The sequence below is a fragment of the Plutella xylostella genome, chromosome 15, assembly GCF_932276165.1.
Source record: "Plutella xylostella chromosome 15, ilPluXylo3.1, whole genome shotgun sequence".
NCBI classification, from domain to species: Eukaryota; Metazoa; Arthropoda; class Insecta; order Lepidoptera; family Plutellidae; genus Plutella; species Plutella xylostella.
Genome location: NC_063995.1, coordinates 399631 through 416017, shown reverse-complemented (window position 1 = coordinate 416017; position 16387 = coordinate 399631). Strand labels below are relative to the sequence as shown.

The following is a 16387-nucleotide window of genomic DNA, read 5'->3' as shown; positions in this document are numbered from 1 at the left end:
GTCTAAATATAATTAATTTCGCCTACATGTATAGCTACAGGTATGTATTAGTAGTAGGTATATAATACAGACTTTGTTACAAGGCACTGGCGCGTCCCCGCGGCTCCGCGCGCGCGCCGGGAGGCGGCGCCGCTGCAGAGGGCTGATTGAAGACAACTATAGGATTAGCAGTTTTATCGCAAGCAATCTTCAGAATACAAACAATATAAATATGCAAAAAAATACAAATCAGTTTGTGTAACAAACGTAAACGTGACAACAAAATACACTACATTTTCGTAAATAAAAATACAATAGGAAATAATGAAACTTTGAACATAATATTACGTAGACGGTATGTCCTCTATAGCCAGCTGCCGCGATCCCTGAACTACAATACACGTGCCTACAGCGGCGCGCGGGCCCGGGCGGCGGACGACGCCTTCACTATCGCTAATTTAGAATCTTTCACGCTTTTTTATTGCATCTTAAACACTAGGATGATTAAATATAATGTCGTATGTATAGCTTTACCTAATTGTCAATAATTGTTTAAGTACAGATGTTTTTGATATAGGTAATAGTTTTTAGTCATCTTTACTAATCTACTGAGTTATCTAGCAGAATATTTATTTTAATGCGCAATGCATGGTACCGTTAGCCTATGTCAAAGGATCTACATTGTGGTAAGTAAATAAATTAATATTAGGTACGAAATAAATTAAGTACAAATGTCACTAAAACTAGGTATTGTACATAAAAATTTAAGAGCATAAATCTGAATAATAATACACGACGACACAAGTAATATTTTATTTTTATGCTAAAATATCGCTCATCTCGCGGGTTTTTTTATAATAAAATATATTTTGTTTGGTTTTAAAAAACGATGAGTTCCTATCTTTACAAGAACATAAAATTCCGAGAAGTAGGTATATATCTTAACATAACATATCAGATAAATATTTGAAGTCATAAGTAAATAATGTTAATCTCATTATGACGGTGTTGGCGCTACTCCGCAAGCTAGTCTATGTTCCAGGCACAATCTCAACTTGTTGGCGAGTTTACACCCGAATACTACATTAAATTGTTCTACTGACGTAACCGGCGCTAATCATTCGCCACTTCTGTTGAAATTGGCCCTTCAATCTACATCCTTTAAGTCGTAAGGCACACTCAGCATTCCATCACAAATATTAACATTTGAACACAAAATACAGTATGTACTAATATTGTACATGTGTAATACTTCATCTTACCGTTATATAGTGATATGTTCTAAAGTAGTTTCCGAAAAGCTCTAAATGCTTCGAAAAATTTACCTTATTGTTACAGTATAAATGTCAATAAGTAAAACATTTAAAATCCTTAAATTAATTAGAGCATAAATTCATTAAATAATTAATATAGTAGACCGCGTAGTGCGGCGCATCACATTACGTTAAGTACACGGGACCACAATAACTGGTCCTTGCAAGAATTCCTTTCTTATTAATTACAGTAAAATTCATATTTTGTGACTAATTAGTTGAATAAAAAATAGATTTAAAATTCATTTTGGGGTATCTTATCTTATTTAAGTACCTATAATATAATCCATTTTTCGTAAAATATCACTTTCATTGGGGGCTTAATTCGTTAAGTACAAAATATTTTATTACTTAAATCTACGGTTTCGTGACGAACACACATTCATCCATCCACTAGTCAATGTATAAAACTTCCTACACACTCACACGCACAATAACCACGGACAAACACACACATATACACACACACACACACATTTGGTTGATATGCGTCGTTGCGCTCACTTCAACGTCTTCAATCCTTCAGTTTTGTTCAAATCAAATATTTCCTTGGTCGATTCTGTGAAAAACAAACAGGATTACTTAAATACAAGATATAAAATACCCATAGTATACAAAGCTACTAATGCAACAAACACAACAATAGTAATGTGTGTAAGTATTATTTTTTATTTTTATTTATTTAATCCTTTATTGCACAAATATAAAATATATTATCGCGGTAAAATTAAATTTGATGAAAATGGTGTCGTTTTATGGTAATAACTAATTAAGTACTACACTTTACTCAGGGTTCTATAAACATGGCACCCTTTAACATAAGCAAGGTGGCTGTTAATCCTCATATACATAACATAGTGTGTTCTCACCTGGGTGCCTACCCCCGGCGTGAGGTCCCTAGATGAGTCTCTCCTCGGGCGGCGGCTGCAGCGCGCGCGGCTGGCCCGCGGCGCGCGGGTTGCAGTACTCCTGGAAACCATATTTACATACAGCTGTTAGTAAGTACGTACCGTACACACTTGATGAGGAAAGTGGAAAGCTTTTATAAAATTTATAACTGTCAACATTGCACAACGATGATGCTAGGTATTTAAAATGAAAATTTAACATTTTACATTACACATAAAAAGTATACAAGTAATCATTGTGATCATCCAAATTCTGCTTGTAAAATAGTCTACCCTAAGGTTATGTACACAAGACATAGCACGAAAAACTCTCCTATAGAACAAGTGCGAGTGGGAGGATATCGCAGTAATATTTAAATGCAATACGTGTACACCTTCCTCTTCTACTCAATAAGTCTCTCATTCACCCAAAGGTTGCCTGGAAGAGATCGCTTTTAGCGATAAGGCCGCCTATTGTGCTTACTCCTTTTGTTATTTAATATATGTTGTGTGTTTTGTTCAATAAAGTTATATTGTATTGTATTGTATTGAAGTCTTAGTACAGTTGATGCTGCTACACACCTGTCCACTAGGCGAGTATGTGCCGCGCGTGGCCCTTGTGCGTCGCGCGCCGGCCGCCAGCGCCAGCCCCGCGCCCAGCAGCGCCAGTGCCAGCAGCGCGCCCGCCGCGCCCAGCGCCACGCGCCAGCCCGTGCCCAGCCCGCCGCTCGCCGCTTCCGCTACCACCTGGAAGGAGAAGTGGCGGGATCAGGAAAGTGTGTTAATATTAACTAATAGATCGTCTCCCTAGTCACACTTCTTCTGTAAATATAAAAGAAGAAAGTGATTGGGCATCAACGCACAACCCAAACGGCTCAAGCTACAATCATTAAACTTTGGCACGTAGGTTCCTTAGGTAGTGTAGGTTAACACTAAGAAAGGATTTTCAGAAACCTAAAGGGGTAAAATAGAGGATGAAAGTTTGTATAAAAGTCCTTCAGTTTAACGCGTGATTCCTACGGGAATACTTTTTAAGGCGAAGAGAAGCTCGCGAGAACCGCTAGTTAACTAATAGATTGTAGTGGCACATTCTCGTATATCTTTGATACCAATAACTACAAATCGTCCAACGCCTGGTGCAACAGTCTCCACTCTGTCACATACCTGCTGGCTGCAGTTGCGTCCGCCCCAGCCGTCGACGCAGCGGCACGTGTAGTCGGGCCGCGTGGTGCAGCGCTGCTCGCAGGCGCCCCCGTGCTCGCACACCGGCGGCGCCGCCACGCACGGGTCCAGCAGCGCGCACGAGTCGCCGCAGAAACCCTCCGCGCACTCGCATCTGGAAGACAGGAGTTAACGGATAAATACAGTTTATTCCAAATAGCCGTATGCCAAATGACCAACTGAGGTATGATTCCAACCAATACTGATACTGTTTATGAAAGTCAGTGTAGCTGGTCACTCCTACACTAGTACAGCACTGACCAAAACAACTCTCTCAAATCTACCAATGACAGTGTGACGAGGACCGGATTGTATGCTGAATAAAGTATCATATTGGTCAAGGCACATCTCTGCCAAAAAGCCGTCTAGGCTATTTATAGTCTGACAGCTGGTCCAGGGTGACAGGGGGTGGTACTCACGTGTAGCCGCCGTCCAGGTTGCGGCACTCGCCGGGCCCGCACTGCACGAGCCCCTCCGCGCACTCGTCCACGTCCACCTCGCACCGCGCGCCGCGGTACCCTGCCGACAGATGACGGGTTAATGTTGATGGAGACATACAATGAGGTAACATATGACAAGGGGGGGGAGACGACAGGTTAATGTTGATGGAGACATGTAATGAGGTAACACAAGGGAAGGGAAGAATGACTTAAATAAACTATACTTTTTTGTAGCATTGAGTCTTATGCTTTTTGATTGACAGTTTGCTTATGCCTAGTAAATAAAGTTAGTTTTGGCCTGAAATCTAAGAAATTACGAATAAAATGTATAGATTTGACACCTGTCTTAGGATTCATGCTATATTTTACAAATTATAAGCAATTAAAAAGCCTGCATACTAATATTTCAAAGTCCTTGAAACCGGATGGAGAGAATGTTCCATTTCTTATTGTAGTTGTTACCATAGAGAAAATAAACAACGATAGTTGTTACTGAACAATGGTATACCGTACTACATGTTTTTCATTTCCATGGAATTGTTATCATTACTTCTAATATTTAAACATTAATCATGCAACTTATCACTTTATTAAAATAACTATTGATAAAACATTTCTCCAACAGGTTTGTCATCCATTATTATGATCAATTTGCATTTTGATAGAGAGCTAATTGTGACTGGAAACACTATGTGCATACTAACAATCATTTTCCTGGATGCACAAAGAGCAACCTTAGACCACCGTAATAGGAGAGGTTACCTTCAGAAATACCATAGACTATATACTACACTATAGACACACAAGTAGAACTCAACATGAGCACATTGCTAAGGAATAGGATGCAACACATAAAGTGCTGCTCTCTAATACATAGGAACTATAAACATACCGAGTAATAAAAATCCTATAATTAGCACTAGAATAATCTTGTTGACTGCCATAATTCTCGTGAGTCCTTTCATTGTTCACTATTCGCACCAAACTATTAACTACACTATTGAATTCTATCACTTCAAAAACACATGGTAAGTATTTGTAGATTTTCTTTTTGCAAAACAATATGGAATATATTTTTCACTCAACATTATTTTTTATTTAGCTCCGTACAGGTGAGTGTTGTCAGTATCCACGGCCAACTGACCAGTGATCAACAAACTGTGCTCACAATGACATGATGTAACACAGAATGTGGGAATATCTCCACAAATATGTAACTGAATATAAGTTAAATTCTTCTGTAAGTAAATTCTTCCGTAGTAGTAAAACTCGTAGATAAGTAATTCCATTGTTTATGAATTGATCGACTATGAGGAAAGTCAAACAGAATTCATTATTATGATAATGATGAATAAAGTAAGGAAGTTTAAAAATTACCACTAACAGAAATAAATCTAATCTATCCCTTGATAGATTACCAAGATTCTTATGTCTTAGATATATTATTCATTGATAAGTAATTTCTAATGCAACTTTTACGTTCTTTTTATTCGAAATGGATCTTATATTAAAATAAAAAAAAACCGTATAGTTTTCTCCCATTGGACGCTAGCACAGTTTGAGAAGCGCCGTTGATATCGTTATCAGCGCTATCACTATCTGCGATAGGGGCCAGATCGGTTCAGCGCGGGTTGATAACACCGCCTGTACTGTGTACATAACATACTCCACTTGCTGTACACTGACGATTCAGGCGATATGTGAGTTATCGTTATCGTACATCTTTATTCTTGTCACATAAGGTTGAAATTTTACTGTGAATATGTATTGTATGATACACCGTGTATAAAAAGTGTGTGTGACGTAGCTGATAAAACCAGCTGGGATCCCTTTATGTTTGATTTATTACACCTAGCTGGTCACTGACATTATCCAACTTAATAAAGGCGTAAGTTTGTGAGTATGTACCTATGAGTCATTTGTGAGTATGCTACTTCTTATCATCAAAACGACTGAACCGATTCTAATGAAATTTGGTATGGAGTTAGCTGACCCATTAACACATAGGCTACTTTTTATCTCGGAATTCCGACGGAAAAACTTTTTAAGGCGAAGCGAAGTTCGCGAGGTACATACCGGTGTCGGCGCAGTCGCAGGGCTGGTCGGGCCGGCAGCGGCCGCCGTGCAGGCACGACGCGGGCGCGCACGCCGCCGCCGCCGCCTCGCAGTACGCGCCAGTCCAGCCTTCTTCACAGGCGCAGTGCGGCTCCTAGACAAAAACATACATGTTACTATTAAAGATTCGGGAATGTATAAGTATGGTGAAACTTTAGAGATACATTCGTCTAGCTAGAAGGTAGAAAGACAATATTATCATATGTATTCATTGGTAGATAGGTAAGAAAATATTTTCTTTTCATTGTTCCACTGAAAAATGCGCAGAAAACTGGGTTGTAAGGATAGATATGTATCATCATCTGTCGCACCTGTATACTGGGTGTCATCTTTTTATTCTTCCAAGAGAAGCATAATATGCGACGCAAATACTGCTAGAGCACAAGCTGACTGTCGTTGAATCATCCCCCTCTACACAAGCTACTGACCTCGGCATCGGCATCGCACACGCCGTGCAAGCAGGGCCGCAGCTCGCAGTACGCGCGGTCGCAGCGCTCGCCCACGAAGCCCGGGTAGCACGAGCACGACCCGTTGTTGGAGATGGGCTCTGAATACAAGGGTACATTCATTACACACAACAGTCTGCAAGCTGAAGGGGCCAGTTATGACTAAGAGCCCATGACCGATGGGGTAAACGAATTCTTGAGTGGAACTATAAACAGGCAAAGAGACAGGTAGCCGGAAGTAGCCAGATGTATACTGTATCTATTGATGGTGTTTTTTATATTTTGATGAGTATTTTGTGATACGTTGATGTGTAGATGAACGCGGCGGGGAACAGTAGAATAGAATAGATATTCTTTATTTGTACACAAAATCATGGACAAAATTACAAAAAAAAACTCATTCTAACATGTACGGAACCGTACACCTTGCGTGACGTCATACGCGTCATACACTTATTACTGCATTCATACTAATATTACTTTGACCTAATTACCTACCTAACTTCAGTCTTGTATCAACCGTGGAACTCGCAACTTACTAACGCGGGCAAGGCTCAAAACCACTCATAAACTGTGTAACTACTTTGGCCATAATAAACTTACTTACCTTTAGTGAAGATCAGTGTTTCTGTGACTGTGCTTCCTAATACTACAACTACAACTAACTATCAACTACTACATCTAGTGTATGGGATTCTCACCGTCTACTAAGTGGGGACCCGTACATAACACATATGTAAAAATACCGGCTTAAAGCAATTTCTTCCAGGCAACCTTTAGGCAGTATGTAATATGTAAGTGTATAGTTACCGGGGCGGCAGTAGTGCGTGCGCGGGTGGCAGGGCGGCGGGCACTCGCAGGCGTAGCCGCCGGGCCGGTCCACGCACGTGCCGCCCGCGCCGCACGGCGACGACACGCACTCGTCGATGTCCGTCTCGCAGCTGGAACATATAGGAGAAAGGTGTGAGGAGCGTATACAGGGTGTTGCAAAAAGGGTATAGGTACTAAGCCGAAACCTAGATGTGCAGCATAGTATATCTAAGCCCGAAACTGAAATCTGAATTTCAACATTCGCGAAAAAATTAAGTAAAACTCCATATAAAACAGTCACGTGACCAACATAGAATTTTGTAGGTATCGACTTAGTATACCCTTATTGCAACATCTGTATAGAGGCAGGGCAGGAGGCAACCAGTAGTATACTCATAACATCTGTAGCGCCATAAGTCTCTAGCCTGTAATCTTATAATTATGTGAAATAAAAATAGCGTCATATTCTGTGTGTTAACACTTCAGTAGAAGCGACATAGTTTTCTCGCCATAAAGCCTCGAATTCACTAGGGCACAAGTTCTGAGACTGTTACAAAACATCTACGGTGCGTGTTCTCAGAACATTTTGGTAACATGTCGTGATACATGTTGCTTGTCCACACCAGCAGTCTCCGCCGAGATGTCGCCCGAGGAAGTCATGGCAGTTAGTGCTGCGTGCTAGAAGTCGCACACTTCTAAACACACTCTGCAACAGCGGTCGCTAGACTGATGTCGCAGGAAGTTCTGTCTCGCGAGCCAAAACACGGAACCTGTTCTGCGACACGTAGATGTCGCTATATAGTCGCGTGCGACGTCGCAGAACAGAGCGCGACGTCGCGGCGACACGTAGACGACATGTGCCTAGACAGTTTCTGCGACAATTTATCGCCTAGTGAATACGAGGCTTAAGTCTTTAACTTGCGCCACCTTTGCATCGAAATACGGGTATGGATGTAAGCTGTAGGGCAGAGGGGTGTAGTGTAACTCACAAGGGTCCCTCGAAGCCGTCGGCGCACAGGCACTCGTAGCCGGCCAGCCCGTCGCGGCACGTGGCGCCGTGCTGGCACTCGTGCCGCTCGCACTCGTCGATGTCCAGCTGAAAACACAAACATGTTACCGTCATGTCCTGTGGGCTCTAGTCTGGGATGCAGGGCCAGAAGTGCCGACTTCCATTCTCGATACTGTTCCACGCCTTCGATTTGATTCCAGCTCATTATGAGGGTAGGTTCGATAATCAGTGGCAAACAGAAAGTTAATTTTACGAGACGATGCCGAGCGTCTCCAATTCCCGGACGTTGTGATGGCAACATCGCAACGTCCCCAGATGTCTTATATCCTGCAGCAGTTAGTAGTTGTTTTATTTAAGACTAAGTATAGGAAGCGGTACGGGTAATTAGAACGACGGCTAATAGTGCACTGATTTATTTCGCATCAAGAGGCGGCGGGGGGCGCAGCCCGCGCAACTAGATCTAACTTACATATCTACCCACATACATTATGTATACATATACAACATCCCTCCCCCAATAGTTCTTTAACAAGAATAATAAACTAACACAATAATTAAAGAAATCTTTTATAGTTAATGGGACGCCTGTCTCTTAAAATCATATGACGGGATGGCGCGGCCTCCGGGCTGGAGTTCTCGTCAGGCGTGTCGTAATTGGGACTGGCTGGTCTCGGTGATGCAGCCGCTGCGGCCCCGGCTGGGGCGGCCGGCCCCGGCGGCGGCGGCGGCGAGGCGGCACTCCCGTCCCCTCCCCGCGCGAGCAGCTGGCGCTCTGGCTGTGGCCAGCCTCTGCCTCGATCTGCTGACTCATCACGTCAGGCACTACGTCTACGTCCCAACTCCAGCCCTCTTCTAACGGAGCTTCATACCGTTTTACTTGATTTTTATGTCGACTTATAACGCAGTTCAGTGCCGGCACAAAAATGTCTAACATGACTTTCCCTTTTAAACTGTTAACAGTTCCCAACAACCACTTAAAATTATTTTTAGAAATAAAAACTTTCGTTAGGACAGAATCGCCTACGGCAAAGTCAGGTCTCTTTCTGCCACCATATTGTTCACACTGTAAGGACTGTTTACGAGCAACTATATTAGTAAGTTCGGTGACCGAGGGCGATGAAGATGGATTCCCGTCTAGTAAATCCAACCTACTCCTTAACTTGTGACCGTAAACTAGTTCCGCCGGTGACTTCTCTGTTGTACTGTGCTTCGAATTTCGGTAATCAAACAAAAATTTGTTAATTTTATTTTCTAAGTTTGAAAGATTACCATCGCTTATCAGAATTGTTTTAAGGCCCCTTTTGACTATTTTTACCGAGCTCTCGGCTTGGCCATTACTCGAGGGGTGATAAACTGTGGAAAACAGATGGACAATACCATTTAATTCACAAAACCTCTTAAAACGATCTGAAGAGAATGCTGTGCCGTTATCGCTCACCAAAATTTTAGGTATTCCTGCCCTCGAGAAGAAATTACATAATTTCCCTATTACAGCTTCCGATGATGAACCCGTTTTCATACAAAACACTTCTACCCATTTAGAAAAAGCGTCGACTACGATTAAATATGTTTTATCGTTAAACGGTCCCAGGAAATCAATGTGAATTCTCTCAAAAACCGCTGAGGGATAAGGCCAGGGCGCGAGGGGCGCGCGGGGCGGCGCGGGGCGGAGCTGCGCGCACACTGCGCACGCGCCGGCCACTCGCTCCAGCGCGGCGTCGATGCCGGGGAACCACAGCCGTCCGCGGGCCTCCGCCTTCATTTTTACTATACCAAAATGTGACTGGTGAAGTTCGTTAAAAATTTTTTCCCGCAACACACTTGGAATAACAATTTTATGGCCTCTCAATAAAATACCATTTTCATATGAAAGCTGGTTGCGACACAAAAAATATGGTTTTAGAGCAACATCATTTACTTTACGCGGCCAACCTTTAGTCACGTAATGCGTAACTTTAACTAATGTGTCATCCGTAGACGTAGCTTCCCGCAAGAGGGCCTTGGTCACGGGCAGATCTCCATCCAGAATGAAGTTAATGTAAGCGGTGCGATCCTCGCCCGCCGCCTCTGCCCCACCCTCGGTAATCGGCAGCGTACAACGAGATAAGAAGTCCGCGCTGTTATCAACGCTTCGGACATACTCTATTTCATAATTATACGCCGCTAAAAACATAGCATACCGCTGTAACCTATTGGCCGATACCTCAGGGACGCCTTTGTGCGATCCGAAAATCGAAATCAACGGTTTATGGTCGGTTCTCAACACGAATGGCTCCGCCCGCCCGTATAAATATTGGTGGAACCGTCTCACACCAAACACGATTGCAGTCGCCTCTTTCTGAATTTGTGAGTAATTCTTTTCAGCCGCTGATAAAGAGCGTGACGCATAACAAACCGGTCGCTCCTGCCCGTCACTATCAACTTGAGAAAGTATCGCACCTAATCCATTAGGGCCAGCGTCCACAGTCAAAATATAGCTAGCACTTTTTCAGACGATAATACCTCTTTAATTTTCTCAAATGCCTTTTGTTGATCCTCTAACCATGCCCACTTTGTATCTTTATTCAGAAGATTATACAGAGGACTAAGAATGCAAGAAGCATCTTTAACAAAATTTCTGTAGTAATTTGTAAGGCCCAAAAATGACTGGAGTTGATTTACATTTGTCGGCACCGGTGCTTTTAATATCGCTTCAACTTTTGATTTCGACTTTCTAATGCCATTTTTATCAATCACGTATCCTAAATACGTTATCTCATCCTTGAAAAATTGACATTTTTCTTTTTTCAAGGTAAGACCTGCCTGTTCAAGTCGATTTAAAACGATTTTAAGCCTCATTAGATGTTCTTCTTTACTTTTACCTGTGATACAGATATCGTCTAAAAAACATAAAACCCCATCTAAATCGGAAACCAACCCGTGCATGACCTTTTGAAAAATAGCCGGAGCACTAGAAAGCCCAAAAACTAACCGTGTATACTTAAAAAGGCCCCTGTGAGTGTTTATGCAGGTTAAGTTTTGTGTTTCATCCTCATCTGATAGTAAAATTTGTCCATAAGCCATTGATAAATCGAGCTTACTAAATTGTTGGCCCCCATGCAGCTTAGAAAAAAGATCCTCGACAGTTGGAAGAGGATATTTTTCAATAAGTAAGCGCTTATTCAATGTTGCTGAGTAATCAGCGCAAATTCTTACATCCCCGTTTGATTTTAAGACGGGCACTATTGGCGAAGCATATTCAGAATATTCTACCGGTTTTAAAATCCCGAGTTCTAAGAGACGATCTATTTCCCTATTTATTTTCTCTTTGAGAGCAAAAGCTACAGGCCGTGATTTGATAAAAATAGGTTTTGCATCAGGTTTTAGATGTAGCCTAACCTTATGTTTCTGAAAACAACCTAGGTTATCTGAGAAAACTGACGGGAACTCAGAAACTAAAGTTTCCTCTACGCTATTATCAGTTGAAACGTAATTAACCGGTGCAAATTCTAAATTAAATTTACTAATAAAGTCCCGGCCTAACAATGGCGGGCCTCCCTTTCGCACGACAAAAAAACTAAGCGTATGCGTTTGCCCTAAATAATTTACAGATAGGCATATAGATCCGAGTGTCTCAATCTTACTACCTGTATAAGTAGTAAGTTCCTTATTGTTTAACGATAACGGCACCGAGGAAAAATGTTTTTTGTAAGTACTTTCCGAAATCACCGTAACGGCAGAACCACTATCAATTTCAAATTCTAAAGAAATTCCATTTACGGAAATAAATTCTCGCATCGGACTACCATTAACACAACGAATATTAAAAAGTACATTACCATCATCGCCCTCGCTTACCGACGCTTCCTCGATTACATTCACTGACTGCACTTGGCACATCCTACGTAAATGCCCTTTACGCCCGCACTTTTTACATTTAAAATTTACGAAACGACACTGAGCCGCTGTATGGCTTTTATAACCACAGACTGAGCACCGATCCACACTGGTGGTCTTCTTCTGGCTCTCGATGCTGAACACCGAAGCGCCTGCGAGTGCAAGGCTCGCGGCGGCGGCGGCGGGGGGCGCAGCCCGCGCAACTAGATCTAACTTACATATCTACCCACATACATTATGTATACATATACAACAGTAGTCATGTAAATTGCCCATTATTCCACGTAAAATGCGTGTCTGGTGAGGTCTGACGTTGTGCGAAGTCTTTAAATGTCTTCCAAGATACCAGTCCCTCGACTAGATTAAATATCATCAAAGATACCAGTTACACGACTAGATCCCCTATAACCGTAGGCGGCACATACCTCGCAGTGGTCGCCGGCGTACCCGGCGGGGCAGGCGCACGTGTACTGCGTGCGCACGTCGGCGCAGTGGCCGCCGTGCGCGCAGTCGCGCTCCAGACACAGCACGCAGCCCACGCCCGCCTCCGCGCCCCACGGACGACCCGACCTGGGGGGGAAACAACGATAAATAAGACAGTTTCTTATAAAAGTGTCAGTGATATCATATCGACTCGAAGTTGGTGACATTTACGTGCCTGTCTTTATGAGGCGTTTTATGTGCAAGTTCACTCGCGCATCCTCACATTGCCGGAGCTCAATATGTCCCGTTCAGATGCCTACGCGCGTTGGGGGGAAAGAAATTGGATATCTCATCTGGACAGGCACTAAGATTATCTTATCGACAAATAATTTTGAAAGATATACGTGGAAAGAAAGAAGGATCAAAACAACGCTTACCATCCGGTTAAAAACAAGCCAGTTACAATACCTACCAGTTACCAAAAAACTACTACAGTGAAAGTATTCCATGTATAATTCTGGAAAGCTTTAATTTTACTCTGTCACCCTCTGTATAGAAGCCTTCCATCCCTCTCAACCTTCAACTCTCCCCATGTGGGCAAACGAGACAACAACTCAAGTGCAAGTGTACAGTAAAACTATGAAGTCCTGAAAACGGAAGTGGATTCTAACTAATTGTTACAGACCGTATTTTATCGATGTATTATATTTATTTAAGGACAAATCCGTAAAAAAGCTATACCCAAACGGCATTTTACTTTTAAAATGTATGTTAATGTAAGTAAATAACTGATATTGACTTTATAGTTGGAGTGCAACTCACAGCAGCGCGTAGTGCGGCTGCGCGGCCAGCAGCGCGGCGGCCGAGCCCACGAACAGCTCCTCCTCCGTGAAGAACGGCAGCAGCAGCCCGCCCACGTGCACCGCGCCCAGGCACCCCTGCAGGACACACACACCATTTATAGTTTGTCCATTGAGAGAATGCGTTTTTGACGTTCTCTTATGCCTGGTAAGTAAAGTTGGTTTTCCTTTGCAGTCATCAAAATTGGGATTTGGAATGTCATGTCTTTCAACCAAATCTCTTTTTTTATGTGATTCGCCAACAAAGATTACATTAAATTCATGCTTAATAAAAATACAGTACTTAAATGATAAATGCATCTTTAATAACAGGCGAATACAGCATGCATTATAAGTAATAATTAAATTAAATTGTTAAAATTAAAGCCTTAATAATTTACATTTAAATTATAAAAAAAGTATAATTGCATTTAAACACTATTAAAATAACATTAAAGTAAATGCAATAGATGTGTCACCTTGAAGTACTCTCCGTGCGCGTCGTCGGCGGCGGGGTCGTCCCCGTCCGAGTACTCCCACACCGTCACCTCCGTGGCCGGCTCCTCCTGGGGACACAACGACATGTCACTGTGGCAAGGATTATAGTGGCAAAGTGGTGAAAGCACGTCTGGGGTACAAGAGAGGTGCGTGTTAAAGATAGTGCTACACTCACGAGCAAAGAAACAGTCCCAGTTACAAAATGGTGACACTGGTCCCAATTTTTTTAACATTTAATTCGAAATTTATAATATTCCGATGCACCGATAAACTTACTTAAATATTGCAGAAGGCTTCATCAAGGTAGTTTTTTTCCGTTTAGGAGTTAATTGGTGATTTTCTCACTGGAACTTTTTCATTGCCCGTGAGAGTAGAATGCTTCGGTAACTAAGGATTAAATTGCTAAGACAACATTGTATACCGCTGCCAGGCGCTGGCCTCCACGTTCTCAGATATTACCTGCGCGGTGGTGGTGGGCGGCTGCGCGGTGGCGCGGGGCGGGCGGCGCGCGGGCCCGCCCAGCGTGATGTGTCCCTCGGTCAGCAGGCGCTGCCACGCGCCCGCGTCGATGCTCTCCGAGAAGCCCACCGCCTCGCGACCCTCGCTGTCCACGAATGCACCTAGGAGGTAAACAGGTTTCAGAATGAAAAAGTAGACATCACAAAGCCATAATATTGTTAGTGAAACTCCTGAGATGCTAAACAAAACAGTTGCGAATATAACCCTGAAAGACACACACACATGGGAAGCAACCCGTTTTCTACGTGATATTATTTATAATGTCCTGTCAGACAACAGATCCTGATATAAGGGATCCATGGAGCAGTGGATCTAGCCGCTGCCGCGTACAGCCACAGTACTCACAAGGAGGGTACTCACCTGTAAGCGTGTTAGCATTAACCCTCAACGTCAGCTGCCTCCAATCCGCGGCAGGGGCGGGCGCGGGCGCGGGGGCGGCGCGCAGGCGGCGGGCGGCGGGCAGGGCGGCGCCCAGGCGCCAGTGAGCAGTGACCTGCGCGCGCCACGCCGCCACCGTCAGCCACTGCGCCTGCGCGCCCGACCCCAGCCACGCGTGGAAGATTGTGCCGCCCCATTTTGTTCTGGAGGGGAATGTGATGGTTTAGTGAGAATGTTGTTGAAGATACATCTGATGCAGACTGACCAGTCAGCGATTGACGCTAATCTAATTTGCATATTCTTTCACATCAAAGTGATAAATTCTATATAGGCAGATGGCCTAGAAGTTAGCATTAGTAGTTTTTCACCGGCACTAAGAAGAAAAAGAAACCTAATTTGTCCGAAAAAGAATGTTACTAAATTGTATACGTCGATAGAACATGGCGGGCAGAAAATACTCATTGCCTTCACTTACGTAATGGCTGCCATTTTCACTTTGTCACATATGCACATTTTTATAGATAGATGCATAGATATTTTTATTGTCTTCTGTAGCGAGACTTATCTATTTTCAGACTATTCCCTATGACCATCGTTCAGTACGCACCGGTAGGTGATGTCGAGCGTGGTGGGCGGCGGCATCTCGCGCGGGTTGCCGTTCTGGTCTCGAGGGACTCGCAGCTGGTACGCGAGCGTCGTGTTCACGCCGTCAAATGTAGCGTTCGATACGCACTCGTACCTGCAATACATAATATGTATGTCGTAGTGTCAACAACTGCACGTAAATACTGTGTAGTTCCACCGACAAACTTCATGAGATGGTGTTTTATACGTTGACCATTAAATCAAAATTTGCGTTTTTTTTATTAATAGCAGGATTAGTAATACTAGGAGCACATAAACCAGTAACAGCATGCACTGACCCCCCGTCGAGGTTGTTGCAGCGCGTGTTGAGCGGGCACGCCTGCAGCTGGCAGAACTCCACGTCGCCGCACGTCTTGCCCTTGTAGCCGCGCGGGCACGTGCATCTGCAGGCAAACACGCACGGTATTAATGATGTCGCATAAACATGTAGTTACCGGGTTCAAACTGACGAACGCAGCCATCGTCAACGTTGCGGGGAGGTAATGGGGTAAAGCTACAGGGGATCTGAAAAATTGCATAACCTTAATGAGGGCGATGAAAAAGATAATCAATTTTATTTGTTGTAAAATGTACACATCCATTTGTTATAAGACCTTAGAAGTGTACAGGAAAGAGAGCAACATTGTTGATCTGTAACTAACTTAAGTACTAGATACGCGCCCGCCCTGTCACTAAGTACGGTCATGTGCAGAGAAACCTGACCCCCCTCTAATAGTAACAATGCTTCTGAGAGGGGTCAGGTTCCTCTGCACACGACCGTACTCGCACTCGGTACATACGTGAAGTCGTTCCAGGTGACGGCGCAGGGCGCGTCGTGCAGACAGGGCTGCGCGGCGCACGCGTCGTCCGACACCTCGCCCGGCAGCACGCCGCCCGCCGGCACGGTCACGCGCCCGAACGGCGGCGGCACCGCCAGCCCCGGCTCGCGCAGCGGGAACACCTCCACTACTGACACGTTCACGCCGTTCGAGATCTGACAGCAGGTGCGG

At 43.8% G+C, this 16387-nt stretch overlaps 1 protein-coding gene across 1 annotated transcript in view; it reads right to left on the bottom strand.

The window, feature by feature from the left end:
- Positions 1 to 460: 460 nt before the first annotated feature.
- The window catches only part of LOC105387353 (protein crumbs), a 52283-nt gene continuing 36356 nt past the window's right edge, over positions 461 to 16387 (bottom strand). Inside the window, exons 30-46 of the mRNA XM_048625652.1 lie at positions 16178 to 16371; positions 15677 to 15781; positions 15361 to 15492; positions 14736 to 14956; positions 14316 to 14476; positions 13838 to 13924; positions 13342 to 13457; positions 12522 to 12666; positions 8201 to 8307; positions 7212 to 7342; positions 6384 to 6502; positions 5917 to 6049; positions 3820 to 3919; positions 3344 to 3515; positions 2762 to 2926; positions 2162 to 2261; positions 461 to 1851 (exon numbers count right to left, since the gene is read on the bottom strand). Of these exons, the coding sequence (XP_048481609.1) occupies positions 2190 to 2261; positions 2762 to 2926; positions 3344 to 3515; positions 3820 to 3919; positions 5917 to 6049; positions 6384 to 6502; positions 7212 to 7342; positions 8201 to 8307; positions 12522 to 12666; positions 13342 to 13457; positions 13838 to 13924; positions 14316 to 14476; positions 14736 to 14956; positions 15361 to 15492; positions 15677 to 15781; positions 16178 to 16371 (2160 nt within the window). The 3' untranslated portion in view covers positions 461 to 1851; positions 2162 to 2189. The remainder of the gene's footprint in view (positions 1852 to 2161; positions 2262 to 2761; positions 2927 to 3343; positions 3516 to 3819; positions 3920 to 5916; positions 6050 to 6383; positions 6503 to 7211; positions 7343 to 8200; positions 8308 to 12521; positions 12667 to 13341; positions 13458 to 13837; positions 13925 to 14315; positions 14477 to 14735; positions 14957 to 15360; positions 15493 to 15676; positions 15782 to 16177; positions 16372 to 16387) is intronic.